This window comes from Metopolophium dirhodum, chromosome 5, assembly GCF_019925205.1.
Source record: "Metopolophium dirhodum isolate CAU chromosome 5, ASM1992520v1, whole genome shotgun sequence".
In the NCBI taxonomy this organism is placed as follows: domain Eukaryota; kingdom Metazoa; phylum Arthropoda; class Insecta; order Hemiptera; family Aphididae; genus Metopolophium; species Metopolophium dirhodum.
This window is the reverse complement of record NC_083564.1, coordinates 38,681,563-38,698,323: the sequence shown is the minus strand read 5'-3', so window position 1 is coordinate 38,698,323 and position 16,761 is coordinate 38,681,563. Positions and strand designations below refer to the sequence as shown.

Genomic DNA, 16,761 nt, shown 5'->3' with positions numbered 1-16,761 from the left:
TTACTTTTAAGTATTGTTATGTTTTACCTGCATCACATGTTAAACGTTCATTATTGTATTATATATACATAATATATTCATTATATTATATTATATTAATAACTCGTGTGTGAGCAAATACAAAATACATTCACTTTTCACTATTTTGTTTATCATGGTATAATATATATATATTATACACACAGTGGTTGCATGTACCTACCTACGTACTTTTTCAATTTTAACAACGCGTATTGTATTTTCTTTATTATTAAGAACTACGAAACGTTCATGTTTTTATGTTATGAAAATGGGAAACGGAATCATACATTACGTTGCCATTTTTTTTCTTACAAAAATACAATGAATAGTAAATCACATTACGTTAACTTGATAAGTTGATGAATATAACGAAATACAATATGATTTGAATTTTTATTTGGTGTAAAGCACTAAAGTACTACCTGGAACGTAATTCTCAGAATTGAAAAAAATAATAAAATAAAGAATATAACCATGTACCCATGCACAGTTTACATAAATGTAAAAAAAATGTCCATGTTCTGGTTAACATAGTTTGATTAACACTATGTAATAAATAAAATGTAAAACAAGAATCTTATTGATGGTTTATCAATAGTTTATCATGATTAATATAAAATGTTATAAATGAAATTAGTAAAAAATGATCTATTCCTGAGAAACATATAGTTAAGCAATAATTGTAGGTAATACTATATCATAATGAATTACTTGTTAAGTATATTTTTTTATTTTTGAATCATGTATGTTCACCATGAATTGTGCATGGACTTAGCTAAAAACCATATTAGTACTGTGGTGTAATATAATATACTATTTAGTACTCGTATGGCTGTATGGGCCGGTTGCCTTGAGGAACAAAACGCATTTGCTCGTCTATATGTAGCTACAGCGTAGAAAATGGAAAGTCGTAATGGATTTCTCGTTATAAAATGTATGATAACAATTTATAGTAACATAAAAAAATAGTGAACAATTGGTTATCTGTTACGACATGGATGACGTTTATTTACAAAAAAACAAGATGAAACCGATGACAATAGTAAATATACAAATATAATATATTATATATATATGAAACACACGCATGAGATATCGTGTATTATACAGCTACGAAAATGTACTGAGACTTAAAACAGTCTTGGAAGTCGTCAATGATGATGTCGGTGTTTGAGATGCAACGTTCAGTGAATTGGGACGGTGGTGTTATTAGTATGCGGGCTTGTATGGTGCTGGGGCTGGCTTGTAGGCCGGTGCTGGTGCGGAGTAGGCGGGTGCGGGGTATCCACCTTCCTTCTTGACCTCAGCGTTGAAACCGTTGTAGTCATCGGCGGTGTATTCCACGGTGCGCTTGCTGCCGTCAGGTTCGACCAGGCTGTAGGAGCCCTTGACGTAACCGTTGGCGTCAGCGTATTCGTTTTGGCTCTTGATGTCACCGGTGTAGGTGTCGTGCACGCTGTAGTCGAAGTTGTACGGAGACGGGGCAGAGTAGGCTGGCTCTGGGGCATAGGGTTTCGGGGCGGCGTACGAAGCTGGCTTGTAGGCCGGTGCTGCTGGGTAGGCTGGTGCTGCTGGGTAGGCTGGTGCAGCTGGGTAGGCTGGTGCCGCTGGGTATGCGGGTGCTGCTGGGTAGGCGGGGGCAGATGGGTAGGCTGGTGCTGGGTAAGCTGGGGCGGCCGGGTAGGCTGGGGCTGGGTAAGCCGGGGCGGATGGGTAAGATGGGTAGGAAGGTTCCTTGTAGACGGCCAGGGCGGTGGCGACGGCGCAAGCCGCGAAGATGATCAACTGAAAACAAAAATTAAAAACCTCTATTAGTATAGTGTGGTCAATCTTCACCATAAACGTTCGACCCGCGTATGGGACAGCGTATAGTGTTTTTGCACCGATATTGGAGTGTGCGTTAGTGAGAAAGAGAGAAATGGTTAACCGTCGGCGGTCCATATAAGGATAGTATTGGCGGTCGGAGGAGGATTTATCGGCGTTTGCGTGTACGACCTTGTTCGAAGAGGCAGTCGTGACGACGACGACGGTAGCTATTATTATTATGTGCGGTCCGTCGGCCGGTCTGCGAGTAAAAGTCATGGAAACCGGTCGATAGCGGTGCTCCCAAGTGTTGTATTGTTACGTGTGCGCACGATCGCACGTGTTGAGCAACGTCGACCGGCCGCCGCGCCGCACTCCCTTTAATCCTCGTCAATCCTAACGAGATCCACGCGTGTTCCCGTCACCCACCGCTGATTATCCGTTACGAATCTCCGTCGATTTAACCGTTTAACGTTCGAGTGATTTTAAAACTTTAAAAGGTTGTGGTGAATGGTTAACGCAACTATTGAGGGGGTTCTTATTGGATATAGAATTTATTCCTGGCCGAATTGGATGCGCACGCCATCGCATCTAGTTGAAACGATTTGAAAACTTAAGTTGGTGGAAGTATAACGAGGAGAATAAATGCTCAATAAATAGAATTATCGCGACGATAGAATGTTGAATTTTATTGATATTATATTGTTGTTTTTGAGACGAAGGCTTATAACCGAACGACCGTGTGTGCACGCACTGTACTGCAATAACAATATGAAATTACACTTACTTTGGCGGACATTTTGTATTGGAGTTGTCGAGCTGCTGTTATCGTAGTACTCGTTGTGTGTACTGTTGGTGACTGTGGTTAATCGGATGGTCCTTGCTGGTATATATACACACGGCCGAGTATTGCGAGACTTGCCCTGTCCTGGGGGGGCAACGGCGTTCGCCCGCGCGAGTGGACAAACACGCGAGGGCGTGAGCGCCCAAGGGGGTCACCGGGTCGTCCGGTTTCCCCCTCAGGTAATGGGCACCAACATGTTGCTCCACCAAGATAGGTACTGTACGCGCAACTCAATCATTTTATCCTCTCAGTGCCGACGTAATAGACGAAAAGAAGAATAAAACTATATAATAATAATAATAATAATACCATGAATGAATACGCGATGTGTTCGCTATAATTTAATCGATCAAAGGACCGTCGAATGAGTCGACATATGCTCTGATATCCAATTTAGAATATTATCGTTATATAGTGATAACTAATGAATTTTCCACTTTGTTAATATACTATGATAATATATTATGTTGCACATGTTTGTCCATAAAACGGTTAATAGATAGATTCAGTGGCGCACATTGGAGAGATTTTATTGGTAGATGGGTGTCCTACCCTGGCTCCAAAATATGTACATTATAAAAATTCATAAAAATATTGAAAATAAACTATTGAATAATTATAGGCCATAGCCATTAATATATTACCCAATATAAAGGTAACCGATTCAATATACTACGCCTATTTATTTTTGAGTGTGTGCCACTGGATACATTCCACCACGGTATCGAGTTCTCAAAGTAATTTTTAACTATGATTTTAATCCACGTTCGATTTTTCGAAATTATCGGTTTAATTCATGCTTTTCAAAAATATTTAAAAAATGTCTGATATGAATAATTAGATATTGTTTTCGTCGACCACACGTATAATAATAAATTATAATATTTAATAAAATATTATAATTTTAACAACAAATCATAATAATCAAATAAAATATTATTTTGGCTAATATAGAATACAACTCATAATATTGTTATATAAAATACAAAAGTGATAACATCTAAATATCAAAGAAATCATTAATTTCTACCTTTTAAGAATTAATGAGGTAGTTCTGATAATAGCAAACGGACAAAAGATTTTCTGTTATAAACATCATTCTGGTTATCTTTATGAAAAGAGATTGAATTTTTTTTTTGTAAATTAAAGACACGAATATTATGAGTTTATGAATTATAAATAATAATTATTAATTACTTAAATAAACATTTACCAATAAATTATTATAATAATATACATATATTTATTTAGATTCTGAGCAGAGCGATGAATGTATTTATTTTACAATAATGTGTTTTACTTTTAATTTAAAATGTCTGTCATTACCTTTTAGAACAGTAAAAATGCTTGGATTTTTTTCAACGGTATCTTTTCTGATAGGAAAATGAATTCAGTTGGTATTTTGGGGGAGTCAAAAGTAAAAATATCCCAATAGTTTTTAAAAGCGCCGTTAAACAAAAGAAAAATTAAGGGAAAACGGGAATTTTTACGCAAAATCTGTTTACAAGAAAATCGATTTTGATTTTTGGTGCAACTCTTAAGCAAATGACCGTACATGCAATTTTGACTGAAAATAATTTGACTCTTTTTGAGTTGTTTGTCAGTTTTTAATTTTTTTAGTTTTATTTCTATAAATTTCAATAAAGTTTTATTTGTTGGGTAAAAAAGCGTTAAATTTTAATGCAAGGCTCCTGATATTATGTTACATTAGCAGTTGAAAAATATTAAAAATACAAAAGCACAATTTTTTTTTATAAGCATTTAAAGTTAAAATTTTGACAAAATTTAATAATTATTTTGTAGTTAAAAATTTATTAAATGTTCTACTTTTAAAGCTAAGGATTGAAAATTGAAAACAAGATTCCACGTGAATAGGTTATATATAAATTACTTTATTCACCTTGATATCATCAAATATACTTAGTAATATCATAGGCTGACTGACCGTTTTTGCTCAGAATCGTTTTCCTTATACAATGGTATTATATCATTTGATTCAAATTTAATACCATCCATTACAGTGACCCAATTGTAACCTACTATACAGCAGAGCGACATCCACTTACCCACTTTTTTTATTTGAACTTGGCCCCGGCAACTATTTGTAGGAATTATTGACTAGGGTTGGTAGGGTTGGTACGGTAAGGTTGTTACGGTAGGTAAACAACACGTGTATGTGTAACAAGGCTTTTGCTACAATGAACCAGGGTGGTCACCCATCCGGGAACTAGTAACAGTGGAATTTACTTACTCTCAGTGACATTGCGTAACTGATAGCAGCCAATGCGCCGCGCTAAGCCGCTAATATATATAGGTATAATAATTACGAATAGTAAATGTTACAGTAGAATATTACGAATTAATATAAATTACGATTAGGTTATTCATTTAATTTTAAATTAAGTTTTTGATCATTTTTCTACAAATGTTAAATCTAAAAACTGATGAACATTTTTTAGCCTCATATTTTTTATGCATAATATTTACAATGTATTTTTAATCGGAGCATACTTTTTACCTATATTTATTTTTATTTTTATATATTTCTCATATTTAGTAGGTACCTACAGTTACAACATACATACTACATAGGTCTTTTTATTATAAATTAGACAATCTTATCAGTATCGGTATAAGATTATTCATTTTTAAATGTCGATGTGAGTGAAATTAATAAGAGCATGTTTTATAATATTACGTACATACATAATATTTCACTCACTCTCGAATTTATCTACCGTTTCTAGAATTAGTATTTAATAGTTATATAACTTTGTGACACACCCAGATTTAAGGTTTCTTAGACTGCACGTCTATACTAAATATAAACCAACTTTTCAATCTTATTTTACATAAGAAAATTAAAATGTTCGCATTATATATATATTGCAAATAAATATTATAATACAGTATTAATAGTATCATAATTATTATACAAAAATATTATAGGAATTTGAGCAGCTCTATAGTCAACAATAATATATTAACATTCAATAAAGGTTTTCCTGTTTATTGTTTATATTTCTTATAAATGTGCATACTATTATAATTATAGAACTGAACAAAATATAACTGTGAAAACATTTTGACTAAAATTCACCATAAAACTTTAGCATCTCCTATTTCGAGGCATAATAAAAATAATAAAATTTTAATTGGTCGCTATTATACACTAAGATATTATATTATTTATTTGGTAGGTACTTTAGTGTACAAACACATTCGTATTTTACATCAATGTGATGTAACCGTTTGCTGCTTACCAGAAAATAATGGTTAATTATTATTTAATTTACCATATATTCATAACAGTATAATATCATTATTACCTATGTGGCTAAAACCATTGAGAGTTATTACTTATTAGATTTAGATATTATAAGGTGTATAAAGTACCTGACTTTTTATACATCTTATAACGCATATTATAACGAGTCTCATACACGTCATGGCACGTAAAATATCGAATTAAAATTTAAATACACCGATTGGTACCCGATGAATCTCAACGTATACATGCTTTGTGAAGTACAAGGTGTACATGATGAGTTTGAGAGTAAAGGGGTCAAAAGATCAATGATATTATTGTGGGACGATGTAGACAAGGCCGAATTTAATGAACTTATTCACTGTACGTTTAATCGTCGGGAGTATGAAAACTGTTCGGAACTCGTATACCAATTATATATTGTGCGGAGAATTATATTATTGTAAAGGAACGATACCGACGCCGATCCGTCTATTATTAAAATTGATTTCTTCATTAATACGAAATGATTATTTCGATTTCGTAACGAACGTATTAATATTTTAATTTATTAAACTATAATGTTACCAAATATAGGTTCACAATAATACACTGCGAAGTACTCATATACTACACTTATAAATATCGTATTCGATATAACATCTTGTTAAATGTATAACTAATTTTCAAGTAAATTTATACATCAATTTACATCAATTAACAAACGCGTGTGTTATCAATTCATTGTTGTGGTGCTACTAATAATAAAGTGGGTACCTATGCCTATTATCGACAGTTAATTTTATAATAAATAAGAAAAACAAAGTCAACAAAGAAAAATGATAATCGATTAAGTATTAACTAATTTCCAATGCGCGATGTCGTTCGATACACAATGGATTTTAATAAGGTCCAAAGTGCCACTCATAACAATCATCCACCCCCTAGCCACATGATATATCTATAAAGAAATTAACTGATAACAGAGAAATAGGTCTCCGGGGGTCCAATATTGTTAGATAAATATTGCATCTAGACATCTTCACAATGTAGACCCTCTATATAATAATATAACCTACCCAAGTAATAATGACAGAGTGAAAGAAGCGATAGGAACATTTTTAGAAGTTAGAAGATAGCATACACTTTAGGTCCCATTATATTATGTAGAGCTGTAGAAGTATTGGTCATCTCTTTCCAACGTGTTGGCACTTGGAAACCTATATCAGGGGAATGCCCAGTCCATATATTAATATGTCTATGGTATATCTACTACATAAAGCCCCATTATTATTATTATAATTATTGTTTTTACTCGTGCCAACAATTTAAAAAAAAACCGCGAAAATCGCGATACTATTATATTGTGTATTAATGTATTCGCCTCCTTGAGTTTATCTATCGCTCAAGTCTTGATAATAATATGGTATTTCATATAGTACGGTTATATAGTACGCTCCATTACAACAACCAGATTACTCAATTTTCTTGAATATTTCAGGACAAGCAAAACAAAATTTCTTTTTCTCATTTACCACTATTGTACCTATTATGTATTACTTATTGCTATTGCGTTGGCGGAGAACAAGATTTTTCACAATGATCAGGATTGATGAAACACTTCGGTTTCCGGTTAAACGCATAGATTTTTCCATTTAATTGGAGAATAAGAGGATCCACAGTGACATATTTGCTAACTCTGAGCGATTTACCTACTATTACTGGTCACTCATTTGTTACAACACATCTTAACATAATAGGCGTTACAGTCAAAGTATTTTAACTTTGTATGTAAAATAATAATAATAATAATAATAATATCATTATTTATTAATTTTATCTTATTAAAGATTCACGCCATTGATTAATATTGCACGCCTCGAGATTCCATAAATAGGTCGCAGAAATCAAACCCATTTTCGTTTTCGTATGGAGTGTAAATTAAATATTTATATTATTTATTTTATTTTGCGCGATAAATTCGATTTGCCTTTATCTGCCTACTTACAATCGTTTTGTGCATACGTCTCTTTTTATTTTAAACTTGGCCATAATATGTCCATTTCAAATTATCTATAGGTACCTATAATATCTATAATTGATCAATATAGGTAATTATCCGTATAGTAATACCGTTTCAATTAGTTTTTATTTCAATTACATTCGAATTCGGATTTTAAAAACTCATTATGAATTAATAATTAATGTAAAATATCTATTAAAGTAAATATAGGTAAGTATACTCTCATTTAATTTGAATTATTAAATGTTGACTTTTATTTTCATTGAAATGTATAAAACTTTCAAAAAATTGTTGTGAAACTTTTATACATCTTATTCCACTCACATAATCTTAAATAATATTTAATTATTAACGTGATTTAATCGTGATTGACTGGCTGCTTTTTGATAAGTCTACCACGATGGTTCAAACAACGTACATGACGATTCACCAAGCCCGCCCAACAACCTACAGACGGTCTACGTATTACATTATTTACAATACTGATGAATCGTCTTTGACGGATGGTGGTGCATTACGGTGGTGTTCTTTGTGTATACATCTTTTTAAGACCTACGACTTAGGCTGGAGCTATACAGTATACACGAGAACAATGACCTTTTGTACCTTTCTATTTATCTACGTGTCTATACTCTATAGTGCTTACTACAAGAGACATTCGATAGAGTTCCTCATTAATTTAAAACAAAACTATGCAATTTGATTGGATTTTAGTCTGTAGAAAATAAAAACTTACTTTCTTAAAAAAAAATTACTTAGAACGTTTATTTTTAATATTTTTTATGATGCAATGTTATTAAATATAATGTAGATACTTATCAAAACTCTAAAATGTTTTACACCAAGTTAAGGCTTAGGTATTGCAATTATATTATTTTACGAAACAATTTTTAATAACATTAATTTATAAAATATGTTCATAAGTACGCAATGTCAAGTTGGCCTAATTAAAAGAACGATTCATTGAGATTCAGTTTCTGACCAACAGGTCCTAACATTATATTCACATCATCGGCGTGTATAGTTTACCTTGGAAAAGTAACACTATGACGTAGGCATATTATAAGGTTTCACGAAGTTCACATAGTTGTATACTTATATGTACAAGAAATACGTTGTTGGTTTGAATACAGTTGTTATTGACTAGTAACTTAGAAGTTGCTTTTATAAATTAAAAACCTAAAAAACAAAACAAATGAACACTAGATTCTACTTTTTTTTTAATTCATGAATTAAAACTATGTATGTAACTTATAGTGCATACCGCGTTATTTATAACAGTTTGAAATCTAAATTCGACAAACAAATTATTTCCTGTGTTATAAGCAGTTTATTAAACTAAGAATTTTGAAATTTAGTAACATTTTAATTTATAAAAACTATAGGAGCATATTATTTACGTTACACAATAATATTTACGTACTTATAATAACATATAGGATATTATCTAATAAATTGGTTATTCTTTTATATATATTAAAATGTAAGTTATGAATATTGTGATATTATTTAAGGTATAAAATCTAAATAATAATCGCGGATTACTTATTATACAATAAATATAATTGCTGTTTATTTTTGTTTATTGCTGGAATATTTCTAAAAAATCGTTTATTATTTTTTTTTTTTATTAGACAACTATTATTTACACTATTGTATATAAAATAATAACTATGATATAAGTATATTATTATAGTATTATTTTATATAAGTTATAGACTATCGTAAACAAATTTTAATTACAAATATAAATATTAAATGAATTAAATATAAATAGTTATTTAAATATTAAAAATTAATTACTTACATGTAAAAAATATATATGTTAATCATATAATATGTATAAGTTTTAAATTTAGTTAATCGTCTCAATTTCACTTGCTATTCTGTAGCGATTCATACACTTGATAATTTAAATAATAAGCTGGGTAACTTGATGTTTTTGTTTTAACTTTCTAGCCATTAATTAACCTTATTTTAATTATCCGAAACACTAATTATTTATATTTTATTTCCTATATAATATAAATAAAAGGTGGATAAGTGGATGTCGCTCTGCTGTACAGTAGGTTACAAGTGGGTCACTGTAATGGATGGTGTTAAATTTGAATTCAATGATATAATATCATTGTATAAGAAAAACGATTCTGAGCGAAAACGGTCAGTCAGCCTATGATTTTACCAAGTATATTTGATGATATTATTGTGAATAAAGTAATTTATATATAACCTATTTACGTGGAGCCTTGTTTTAAATTTTCAACCTTTAGCCATAAAAGTTAAACATTTTATACATTTTTAACCACAAAATTATTAATAAATTATAAATTTGATAAATGTTGTCAAAATTTGAACTTTAAATGCTTATAAAAAAAAATTGTGCCTATGTATTTTTAATATTTTTCAACTGCTATTAGAACGATATATCAGGAGCCTTATATTACATTTTCACGCTTTTTTACCCAACAAATAAAATTTTATTGATATTTATAGAAAAAAAAACTAAAAAAATTGAAAACTGACAATGTCCGTAAACAGCTCAAAAAGAGTCAAAATATTTTATAAATTTTATGGTATATAGAAAATGCTAATATAAACATTCAGTGAAATTTTCAAGTATCTACAGTCATTCGCTTTTTAATTATAAGAAAATAAGAAAATTGTTACATGAGAAATCGAGTGAATATCAAATGTTGTAAAAATATAAATTTCAGACGCTTATAAAAATTTAATTTAAGTTTCTTGTAGACATTTTTTTTTTGATAAGGGTAGACAAACTAATGAGTAATCTTATGTTACATTTTCAAATCTTAGATTTAAAAAAAAAAATTTTTATGAATTCTCAACTCAAAATAATTTGCTAATTTTCGTGATTTTTCTGTATTTTGTCAAAATTTGAACTTTAAATGCTTATAAATAAAAACTGTGACTAAAGATTTTTAAATTTTTTCATCTGCCTTTGAAAGAATAACCTAGGAGCCTTCTATTAAATTTTCAAGCTTTTTTACTCAACAGATAAAATTTTATTGATATTTATAGAAAAAAAAACTAAAAAAATTGAAAACTGACAATGTCTGGTTAGGTTTTATTGTATAAGAAAAACGATTCTGAGCAAAAACGGTCAGTCAGCCTATGATATTACTAAGTATATTTGATGATATTAAGGTGAATAAAGTAATTTATATATAACCTATTCACGTGGAATCTTGTTTTCAATTTTCAATCCTTAGCTTTAAAAGTAGAACATTTTATAAATTTTCAACTACAAAATAATTATTAAATTTTGTCAAAATTTTAACTTTAAATGCTTATAAAAAAAAATTGTGCCTTTGTATTTTTAATATTTTTAACTGCTATTGTAACATCAGGAGGCTTGCATTAAATTTTAACGCTTTTTTACCCAACAAATAAAACTTTATTGAAATTTATAGAAATAAAACTAAAAAAATTAAAAACTGACAAACAACTCAAAAAGAGTCAAATTATTTTCAGTCAAAATTGCATGTACCTACGGTCATTTGCTTAATAGTTGCACCAAAAATCAAAATCGATTTTCTCAAAAACAGATTTTGCGTAAAAATTCCCGTTTTTCCTTAATTTTTCTTTTGTTTTTCACATCGCTTGTGAAAACTACTGGGAATTTTTTACTTTTGACCCCATAAAGTACCAACTAGATTCACTTTCCTATCAGAAAAGTTACTATTGAAGAAAATCCAAGCACTTTTACTGTCCTAAAAGGTGATGACAGACACAAAAAAAAAAAAAAAAAATAAAAAAAAAACACACATCATTGTAAAATCAATACATTCATCGCTTCGCTCAGAAACTAATAGCATTTTAATATTATAATTTCTATATTGTATACTACAATATATATTTCAAAGATCAATTACAAAAACCACATAGTGTTTCATCTTGGTTCTTGAAGTAAAAGCAATAAATCGCACACAGTCCATTAGTCACAATGAAATTCGAATATGTTAGCCGTCGAACAAACCATAAGTGCTGTCGTCTATTATACTGTAATTTATTTGAACGGTTTTCAACAAAGTAAACTGAAAACGATACTTTGTATCCATCAAATAAATTTTAATTGACCACATGCTACAATTTATGTATTATTTTATTTTTGAATGGCAACCGCCGAAAATTTACCAAATTTTAATCAACGTAATAACATCAAACTGTAGTTTGGAGATTTAAAGAAAATAATTAATGTAGGTAAGGTAACAATTGTTTAAAGAAATTGTTACATTTTTATTTTAAAATTTAGGTGTTTTTTCAAACGCTAATATTATAATATTAGCCAACACAATTTACACGATGATGAGTAATTTACTAATATTTTTCGATTTACGTTAAAAAGTGTTCTCTATAATAAAAATATTTCTCATGATATATTATAATTTATATAGTTTAAATGTTTAACACGTGTCGGTTTAAATTGTATTTTTTCTATACATTGACTTGAAACACCCTATGAGACATAGGTATTCAATAATATTATTATATATTATTATATAAAAGTTGTACTTTAAAAGTAATTTACAAAACTATAAATTTTGATTGTAAACTGGGTATAGGTTTTTAACAATTTGAATAAAATATTTCTTATTCAAAAAAATGTATAGATACCAATATTTAAAAATACATTTTGTGAAAAGTTTAAATGGATAGTAGTATTAAAGTCATTTTATGATTGATGACTAGATAAGACTTAATATACTATATTATACTGACTTACTACTGTTAATAAGCTATCACAATTTTTAATATCAACGGTATTGGGAATAAAAACTAAATTTCATGTTTTATTTTAGGCAGAGTTATCAGGATCATTAGAAAATGAAAAACAATGAGTTATAGACAGATTGAAATTTTATTTACATAAAAATACAATAAATTATAATAATCGTTTCTTAGAATTAAAGAGGAATTAGTACTGTTTGTACGGGGAAGGTTTGTATGCTGGGGCGGCGTACGATGGCTTGTAAGCTGGGGCAGGGGTAGAGTATCCGTAGGCTGGAGCTGGGGTGGAGTATCCGTATGCTGGAGCAGCTGGGTAGGACTCAGTTGGGTAGGCTGGGGCAGCTGGGTATGCTGGTGCAGCTGGGTAGGCTGGTGCAGAGTATGCTGGTGCAGAGTAAGCCGGTGCGGAGTAAGCTGGCTTGTAGGCTGGGGCAGAGTAAGCCGGGGCGGAGTAAGCTGGCTTGTAGGCTGGTGCAGCAGAGTATGCTGGGGCAGCTGGGTAAGCTGGTGCGGCAGAGTATGCTGGGGCAGCTGGGTAAGCTGGGGCTGATGGATAAGCTGGGGCAGCTGGGTAAGCTGGAGCCTTGTAGGCTGGTTTGTAGGCTGGGGCAGAGCTGTAAGATGGGGTTCCTTCTTTCTTCACTTCAGCGTTGAAACCGTTGACGTCATCAGCGGTGTATTCGACAATTCTCTTGGTGCCATCAGCTTCGACCAGGCTGTAGGATCCTTTGACGTAACCGTTTCCGTCGCTGTATTCGGATTGGCTCTTGATGTCGTAGGTGGAGTCATCGTGCACGCTGTAGTCGAAGTTGTATGGGGCTGGGGCGTATGCAGCTTCTGGGGCGTATGCCTTTGGTGCTGAGTATGAGGCAGGCTTGTAGGCAGGTGCTGGGTAAGCTGATGGTGCTGGGTAAGATGATGGTGCTGGGTAAGCCGATGGTGCTGGGTAAGCTGATGGTGCTGAGTAAGCTGATGGTGCTGGGTAGGCAGACGGTGCCGGGTAGGCTGGGGCTACTGGACCGGCAAGTGCGGAAACCAGCACGCAAGCGAAGACGGCGATAGTCTGTAAAAAAATGAAACGACACGTTTAGAGTAGTTCTAATGAGTGTGGAATTGGTAATATCGAACAGTATAAACTATTATATTAATTTTAATATCACAAGGACTATGATTATTACGTCTATATTATAATATCTTTGATGTAAGACTTTTCATTTCTACTGCATTTAGTGCAGTTAAGTAATTGTTTATTAGGTAACAATAGTAACGTTTAATTATATTAGAACGGGACACAACTACAAAAACTCATAGAATTTTCAAACGAATGTTAAATGAACTGGAAAATAAATATTATAAATCATTTTTCTCAGATATGTACAGCTGATGTAGGATATGCATTCGGGTTTAAATTAAAAATGAACTATGCAATTTTTTTCACTTAAATGAAATAAAAATAATCAAACAACAAAATGTATTTCATCATTGATTGTTATGGTACAATTTAATGTGTTATTTTAAACAACAATACTTATTAAATATTTGTAAGTTATATTTAATATTAATATTAAGTAATGTATATTTATGTAACTTGAGCTGTTTCGAAACAGTTAATATCATAAAATAACGGAAATACAATTCACAACTTAAATTTTACTGTAAAACAATAACTTTATATAAATAATGAAACTGAATTTTTGAATTAAAAACAAAGCACAATAAAACACCAGTTCACATTTTTTTTTTATGTGAACACTTGCTTTATTAAGTAATGAAAAGTAATAGTAAACTTGTAGAGAAGTAAACTAGAAATTTCGTTAAGCACTATGAAATTTTCGGAATAACATGTCCGAAGTTATTTCTGATGAATATAATGTGATACCGAAGACTTAAATAAATATTAAACTTATCACTGAAACACTATTTTTAACGCACGGTGAAATTAAATGTATATAATATGGTACTTACTTTGAATGCCATTGTGAATAAATATAAGGTTTTTTTTTTGTTGTTGTTAAGTGTGTTAAAACTGAACGTTGAATGAGTAATGTTGATTGACAACGATCCGCTTTATATATTAATCCGAGCGCTGAGTTTGCTCCCTCCGGGGGGCACTGTAGCCGTACGCGGAGGCTGTAGCGAGGGCGTACCCAGCATCGAGAACAGCCGGATTGCGTGATCCCGGCGGGGCGTTTGGGGGTTCCCCCGAGCGAAATTTTACCGAAATAGCACCAGCTATAGCCGGGTTATTACATATTATTGTTATGCGTATATCGTTACGGTTCTATTTTTATTTATTTGTTTTCGCGATTGAGCTGAATCACCAACTGGTTAGCCAACGACCACGTTACAATATTTCACTTTTCCTATATGCTTAAACACTTTCTAAGTTCAAATAAAATACAAATTTGAACCGATAAACGTAAATTAAAAAATCATATCGCACTTTTTCGGTTGATGTTTGGGATACGGTAGCAGACGAATGACGAATAGTGTTCTAAATCCTTAAAGGTGGGAGTAAGGTTTGGTGAAGCCGCAATGTCGAAAAGTAAAATCGCCACAGACGTCTATGGTACGCGGGCAAGTCACAACCATTTCGTTATTTTAAAAATAATTTAAAATGCTATTGGTTATAAATGTATATAATGTATCCTATTAATGTATTTATAATCAGTGAAAATACATAGTGCAATGTTTTTACTTGTCGTCCGTTTTGTGTTTTATTTTGATTTTTTTCATATTGTATGATAACTTGTTTCGTGTCGTCCAATTAAGATTTCACTGCGTTTATGCTAATCAGGCTGGTTATAATAGGGAGAGTATTTTTAAACTTGTTTACACTTTAGAAAACAAATTATTTTTCGTATTTTAAATCGTATCGATTATTAATGGATTAATTTCGTCATCTTACGTAAAGTTAATACTTTTAATCCAATCGCTAATCAGGTCCTATGAGTTTATTTTTATAATAATTATAAAATATACTACTTATTCTAATACGTAAGGCCTTGTATCAGTCGTCAATGGATTCAACTAGGATATACCGGCTGTAGTTTAAGTTATTTTCTCAATATCTGTCTCATAAAAAAATATTCTGGTCACGTATGATGTAGTACAAGCCTAACATTATCGACCTTGACTCTCGATAAGTGCATAAGTAATAAAAACGTGTAGTGGATGAAATTGCCGTAAAATTACTTCGATATCATATATCATCTTAATTCACATACTTTAAAAAATGAGATACATATGTGATCGAGGATAAAATTTATTGGAAATCAGGTGACGTTGAGCTAATTTAATTTATGTTCACATCGTCAACCGCGTCACTGACAAATCTTGTAATTAGATAGTAATATTATATATATCCAGGTGATGTCAATTTATCATATTTATACTGCTGTCATCTTATTTCCAATAAAATGATAAAAAAAAAAAAGGTAATGACAAACGTAGCACACTACTCGATATTTTCCACTATGAACCATAATTAATATATATTAATAAGTAACCATTAATTGTATATAGGTATTTAGTGGGAATTAGTTAATTTTTACATGTTATATGTTTCTACGGTGATAAACAAAGCGTTATGTAGATAAATACGTTACGTTAAAAATTAAAAATATCTTTACCCAGTCCAAATATATTATATTGATGTTAAAAAAAAATTAGTTTGAACATTTTGAGAATAATTTTTATGTTCAAATGTGATCATACAAATTAGTAGGTGTATGTATATTTAATTTGATAAAGCAAATTGACGGAAAAGGATCTTTAAATATTTTTTTTTCTAATGATAAAATATGCAAAGTTGGGCATTGACGAGCTAAAAAGTTAATATAATTTTACTTTATAACTTAACTAGTTACTATTTTGGCTTTTCATTAACTTAACTGTTAACTTACTAAATTTCTTTTTTAATTAACGTAAAATTAACGAATCAATTTTTCATTTTAAGAAGTAAGTTAAGTTAATTTATTTTGTTTTTAATTTTATTATACTTCAGTATTTCAGTCGATTTCGTTTTTATGTCAAAGAATATTTACCGCGAATTGTTTAAATTTAAAAATGTAT

The 16,761-nt window shown here is 30.9% G+C and overlaps 2 protein-coding genes across 4 annotated transcripts in view; one reads left to right on the top strand and one right to left on the bottom strand.

Moving 5' to 3' along the window:
- The window catches only part of LOC132944552 (Kv channel-interacting protein 1-like), a 482,905-nt gene that overhangs the window by 210,565 nt on the left and 255,579 nt on the right, over window positions 1-16,761 (top strand). The gene's annotated exons all lie outside the window — the stretch shown is intronic.
- On the bottom strand, window positions 1,002-14,811 carry LOC132945730 (adhesive plaque matrix protein-like). Its single transcript, XM_061015483.1, has 5 exons — window positions 14,653-14,811; window positions 12,882-13,750; window positions 12,683-12,695; window positions 2,612-2,683; window positions 1,002-1,806 (listed from the first exon to the last, which is right to left on the bottom strand). The coding sequence occupies exons 1-5, from the start codon at window positions 14,662-14,664 to the stop codon at window positions 1,231-1,233; spliced, it is 1,542 nt and encodes a 513-aa protein (XP_060871466.1). The 5' UTR covers window positions 14,665-14,811; the 3' UTR covers window positions 1,002-1,230.

What these genes read in the sequence shown, in the direction of transcription:
- LOC132945730 (XM_061015483.1), bottom strand. An exon ending in AATACAAAATGTCCGCCAAA is followed by an intron (nt 1,807 to 2,611) that starts GTAAGTGTAATT and finishes TTTTGTTTTCAG; the next exon opens with TTGATCATCTTCGCGGCTTG.